Source organism: Oncorhynchus mykiss, chromosome 25 (assembly GCF_013265735.2).
Source record: "Oncorhynchus mykiss isolate Arlee chromosome 25, USDA_OmykA_1.1, whole genome shotgun sequence".
Lineage (NCBI taxonomy): Eukaryota > Metazoa > Chordata > Actinopteri > Salmoniformes > Salmonidae > Oncorhynchus > Oncorhynchus mykiss.
The window spans coordinates 27,985,192-27,991,309 of record NC_048589.1 but is presented as its reverse complement, the minus strand read 5'-3'; the positions used below and the strand labels follow the sequence as shown (position 1 = coordinate 27,991,309).

General features: G+C 43.5%; 1 protein-coding gene across 1 annotated transcript; it reads left to right on the top strand.

Moving 5' to 3' along the window:
- Positions 1-2,358: 2,358 nt before the first annotated feature.
- On the top strand, positions 2,359-5,760 carry LOC110505734 (insulinoma-associated protein 2-like). Its single transcript, XM_021585137.2, has one exon. It carries the CDS (start codon positions 2,614-2,616, stop codon positions 4,297-4,299), a length of 1,686 nt encoding a protein of 561 aa, XP_021440812.2. The 5' UTR covers positions 2,359-2,613; the 3' UTR covers positions 4,300-5,760.
- The last annotated feature ends 358 nt before the right edge of the window (positions 5,761-6,118 follow it).

Genomic DNA, 6,118 nt, shown 5'->3' with positions numbered 1-6,118 from the left:
CATGATGCTGCCACCCCCTGTGCTTCACGGTTGGGATGGTGTTCTTCGGCTTGCAAGCCTCCCCCTTTTTCCTCCAAACATAACAATGGTCATTATGGTCAAACAGTTCTATTTTTGTTTCATCAGACCAGAGGACATTTCTCCAAAATGTACGATATTTGTCCCCATGTGCAGTTGCAAACCGTAGTCTGGCTTTTTTTATGGTGGTTTTGGAGAAGTGGCTTCTTCCTTGCTGAGCGGCCTTTCAGGTTATGCCGATATAGGACTCGTTTTACTGTGGATATAGATACTTTTGTACTCGTTTCCTCCAGCATCTTCACAAGGTCATTCGCTGTTGTTCTGGGATTGATATACTTGCATAGTATTGTTTGTACAGATGAACGTTAGCGGTGGTGCGCACTAATAGCGTTTCAATCGGTGACGTCACTCGCTTTGAGACCTTGAAGTAGTGGTTCCCCTTGCTCTGCAAGGGCCGCAGCTATTGTGGAGCGATGGTTAACGATGCTTCGAGTGTGACTGTTGACGTGTGCAGAGCGTCCCTGGTTCACGCCCAGGTCGGGGTGAGGGACGGACGTAAAGTCTATACTGTTACAACAGCAAATGGACCTATCACGACCCTCCAGGAAGGGTGAGAAATCCATATCTTCATTTAAACCAGGGTACTTAGTGGCCTGTGGTTTGTAAATCCCAAAACTTTCCCTTTGGTTTAACTGTATTTTCTAATTGAAGCCGGAACATGATCAATACCCATAGCTTGTAGGGAGGCAAGGTTGCCATGGTGTAAGGACTTGTAGTGCCTTGCTTTGGGGTAGTCTTCATGGCCTACTAGAATGGAGATCTTGAGTTTCGCTAAGCGTCTTGAAGACGTTTCTTTGTCCGTCCAATGTAGAACACCTTGCACTCTGGACATTCCAATCTGTAGATGATATGAGTGAATTTGCAGTTAATGAAATGCTTGACTTAATACTCCATTTTAGAAGCGCTGTCAACAAAATACTTTTTCTGTGCAATATTTCTGCAATGGTTGCAGTGGTTGTATTTAAAAGAGCCCTTGGGTTTGTGGTCTGGTCAAGTCTTTTGAGAGTCACCAGGAAGATAGTTGTGGACTAATTTGTCATTTAGGGTAGGACATGACTGGTGGCTCTGGGAAGACTTTGTGTAGTAGCATATCATGTATTGTTTTGTTGTGTAATAGCTTTGCTGGCATGCATCTAAAACATTTTCTGGGAGTTTGCCCCACCAATATTTGCATGCTAAAATCGCCACTGCCTAGCCATATTATTCGGATAAGGGGATATTTTTTTAAAAATAAAACCTGGACTAATGAAAACAAATTGTTTTGAATTCATAGGATTCAGTTAAATTAGATTCAGGCTACACATCGGAGGTGCGGAGAGACCACATTTGTGTTTTCTTGTAGATAATGTGTGGTAGATGATGGGTCCTTATTTTACCCATCCGAGTCACTATAACCAGTTGAATTGACATAGTTGGTAAAAATAAAAAATAAAAAAATGGTAAAAAAAGGAAGGTTTCTTATAAGGAGTCGTCATACTCAAGGGGAGCCTTCGTAAGCCTATTCTATTGGATATTGGTGAAACATTGTCGACACAGGTTACATGGAGACTAATTGGTGGTTGAATAGAAGAAGAGCTGCCTCTCAAATTAAACAGCTTAATCGAGTGGTTAACATTCATTACTGCGCGCACAGCTTGCAGCCCCACAAAACAAATGAGAGAGAAGGTAAAGTGCATCAAATGGACAGATTAAGGCAACAGCTTTCTTCTCATAAATGCTAAATTACGCGACATGCCAACAGAACAGAACGCCCAAAGAATCCTGCTTAACAACAGAAATATAATTTACATCCGAATAAAGGATTCTCAGAAAGGTTAGGCGTGTGGGGATACAAATAATTAATTCATTACGAGTTGCACTTCGCAACTTTGCCTGCACTGGGAGTCACTCTGTTCTTAATAAACATGCATTAGAATAATGACATATAACTGTTGTATTTATAGCATATTCATATTAAATGACATTATTAGGATTAAGCAAAAGTGTTATGGGAAATTGCTTATCTTGCCATTCTCAACAATATTTGATCAAATTCTGTAGCCTATCCATAAGGGTATGTAGCCTAACCTAGAGGTAAATGTGCTTTTGGCTAGTTTATTAAACACATCGTGTTCCTAAATGACAGTCATTTCATTTGCAGAAACAGTCTACGAGAGTTTACGCAACTCAGTATCACAGAGAAAACGTATTGAAAAAGCTATAAAGGAGAACATGTAAAGTGTGTGAGCGACTCATAATAATTAACTCGACATTAGTAATATGACTGGATAGCCTCATTAACGCTTGCGCGTCACCCGACCTCCCCACTTGTCGGTGCTGATTGGACAGGGCTTGGCCACAAACTGTGACTTCACAAAAAAAAACTGAAGGCGACCCCAAAGATAAAAAACAATGCAAGCTCATTGATGTGACAGAGTCCTCCGTCCCTCTCTCCTGTCACCAGTCACCTCGCCCGTGCGCCTTTCATCTGAAAGGGACCGCGAGCGCTCCTTCGCTTCAAAGTGGACACGGGAACCGTTCCATTCCGGCGTAAAGATGCCCAGAGGATTTTTAGTGAAGAGGAGCAAACGCGGCTCAGCGGCTTCTTACAGAACGCGTAACGACGACAACTTAATGCCAAAAGCGGACCTGCCTGTGAATGCACCGGAGTGGACAACCGGTGTGCCAACTGCGTGCCCAATTGTGCCGTTATCCGAGGACAGTACATTTGAAGAACCATGGACCAGTGCCCCGGCTGAAGCGGACCAGGCGCAGCTGCCAGAGAGCGCAGACAAGGTGGAGATTAGAGAGGACTTTGGGAAATACCCACCACACCATCCCCGCACTGAGCCGGACCACGACGGATCTCCGGGGCGGGCTGACCTCTCCTATAGCCCGATAAAACCAGTTGGCGCTGTAGTGGAAAAATCGTCCCTTGACCGGTGTATGAGTTCACCAACAGTGACAGAGCCGTACGCAATGAGCACGCCGGTGTCTTCAATAGAGAGACTTCTTCTAAATCACGCGCCCTTTGGACACTCTGATATGAAATTCGACCCACCTGTGCACCTCTACCAGTCTTTCCATCATGCTATGAAACGCACGTACATGGAGCAGGAGCGCAAGATCAAGCCAGCAGCCAAGAAGCCTAAAGTAATCCGGAAACTCAGCTTCGAGGACGAAATCTCCACCTCACCCGTGCTTGGGCTGAGAATTAAGAAGGAGACCCCCGAATTTAAAGCAGCTACCGCATCTTCTGCTAATAAGAAACCGCTGGGAGAATTCATCTGCCAGCTCTGCAAGGAGGAATACCCTGACCCGTTCTCCCTCGCACAACACAAGTGCTCCAGAATTGTGCGCGTAGAGTACCGCTGTCCCGAGTGCGACAAAGTTTTCAGCTGTCCTGCCAACCTGGCCTCTCATCGCAGGTGGCATAAGCCTCGTCCTGTAAACCACAGAGAGGCACAGAGCGCCAAAAAGTCACAGCCGGAGGCACGGCTGCATGAGAGGACTTTCGTGGAAGGGAAAGAGAACGCGAGCGAGTTGAGAGTTAACAATCAGCACCACGTTTCTCTGGACAGCTCCGCGTGTCAGCGGGATGTCACCGTGGACAGCTCCCACAGACAAGAGCAGCTGCGCAGGAGGGTACAGGAGAGCCCGCAGCCCTTCGATCCGCGCTACCGGGACCCAGATAAAACTATGGACCTGCACATTAGAGCGGGTGACAGCCCAGGCATAATGCATTGTCCGGAGACCACCGACGTGGCACTGACCACCTCTTCCTTCTTAAAGACCTCCGGGACAGTAGAGGAGATTTACGAATGTCACTATTGCAGCAAGAAGTTCCGACGACAACCCTATCTGAGGAAACATCTTGCGGCGCATGAGACAATCAAAGCCTCGACCTATAACCAGATAGAGAGTGGGCAAATCACGTTTCCCTGTCACTTGTGCGGTGCCCATTTCCCATCCACTGAAATTTGGGACAAGCACAGAGTTTGGCATGCAATGAGAGATGACATTCTGATGAATCCAGGGAAGATTGCGGGTAGACCAGACTTGGTAAGACCAGAATTAATAAGACCAGACCTCATACAGGGAGACCAACAGATATTCACCTGTAAGCACTGCCCATCTACCTTCTTCAGTTCTCCCGGGCTTGCCAGGCATATCAACAAGTCTCACCCCACAGAGATCCGGCAGGTGATGCTTCTACCAATGGCAGTCAGACCCGACTGCTAGTAGCCTAGTCTAGGCTGATGTAGGCAAGTCTAGCCCAGGGTTTCCCAAACTCAGTCCTGGGGTCACGTTTAGTTTTTTTGTCCTAGCACTACACAGCTGATTCAAATAATCAAAACATGATGAGTTGGTTATTTGAATCAGCTGTGTAGTGCTATGGATAAATACAAAATGTGCAGGGGGGGGGGCAGGACCGAGTTTGAAAAACCCTGGTCTTGGCTACAGACTTACTGGAATGCTGAAACCCCTGAAAAACAAGTGGATTAATTAAATACATATGAAAGTATGAATGTGTTCTTTTTACTACATGTGTGATTGTATTGTAACTTATTATACTACCTGATCAGGTCAAAAACAATAATGGCATTTCTATTTTCATGACAAGAGAAACGTTTTTTTGCAATGACAGATTACAGCACACTAATAGCTGAATAGAGCCACATTGTAACACTTGCTTTTGGGCCTATATTCACTAATGTACATTATTGATTGATTTACAGTGTTATGATTTGTTAAAACATTTAACAGTAAAATTGGGCATATCAAAAGTTTCAAATATTTTAGAGTTGTCATTTTAAGCATGTAATGAAAATAAGAGGGTGGCCCTTTGAATATTACAAGAGTATCAGACCTCACTGCCTTTATCTTAATGTAGTTCCTATGGAAATTGAATGTGCTTGTTCAGTATAGTTGTGGAATTGATTTCTAAACCGGCAAGGCTATCAAGATGTATTTTCATACAGAAAATCAAGTTTACCTGTTAGAGTATTAAACTGTTTGAGTTAAATATATATATATTTATTCTCTGAAAAGTACTTGCTAAAAAAAACGCCTTCATGGTGATGATTGTGTTACAATTATGATGTTGTATTTTGATATGTAGTGAACGACATTTACATTGATTGTCAATAAACACAAGTCTATGTGCATACCAGTGATGGCCACTATACAGTATTTTTCGGTTTAATACACAATGAGGCGCTAAAAAGTAGAAAAAAAAGCCCATTCGGCATTATTACCAGAATGCTAACAAAATTAGCACAAGTAATAGCAAACTTCCATAGAGACTGCTAGCTAAATATGCTTACGAGCGCAAATGAAAGTAAACTAATTGCAAAGGCAGGCAATCCAGCTCAGAAACGTATACATATATATAGGTAGTAGCTACCGAATTTCCTTTTTGGTGAGTTTGGATATTTACAAGAAAATGTGAATGAGAGACATTGTGCAAATGAACAACGTTTGGATGCATGCTTGTCTGAAGGAAGAACAGAACTGGATCTGGAGCAGCATGTGTACACGCTGTGTCTGTATGGAGTCTGAAGAAGCTAGGGCAACAGGCCTGCCTGCTCTGCTTGGAGAAGAGGGCGGAGGAGCAGTCTAAATAAAGCCTTAACTGAGAGGAGAAAATAACGCAAGGACATCAAGATGGCAGTGGCAGCTGTACAGATAACTCATCCAAAGTGCTTTGACTTCTCAAACAAGGCAAAAAGCTACCACTATATGATGCCCCATCTCCTTATTAATTTAGTCACTTACTTAGCTAACTAGCAAGTTAAAACAAATACACAGCTGGACTCACCTGCTCCTGCTTTCTCCCCTTGTGCTATTGACAAAGAAACACGTTACTGGCGCAACGGTTCTGGGGAACTACTGTAAACTTCATAATGTAAAATGTGACCGGTGAAATTAAGAACACTTTCTGCTTTATCTCCTAACATATTGCGCAAGTTGACTGCAGGTATTTACTTAAACATTTGCTACAAATACAGTATTAAAATTGATTGAACAACTTCAAATAAATAGTTTCAAAGGTATTGAA

What these genes read in the sequence shown, in the direction of transcription:
- LOC110505734 (XM_021585137.2), top strand. Translation starts at nt 2,614, where the DNA reads ATGCCCAGAGGATTTTTAGTGAAGAGGAGCAAACGCGGCTCAGCGGCT.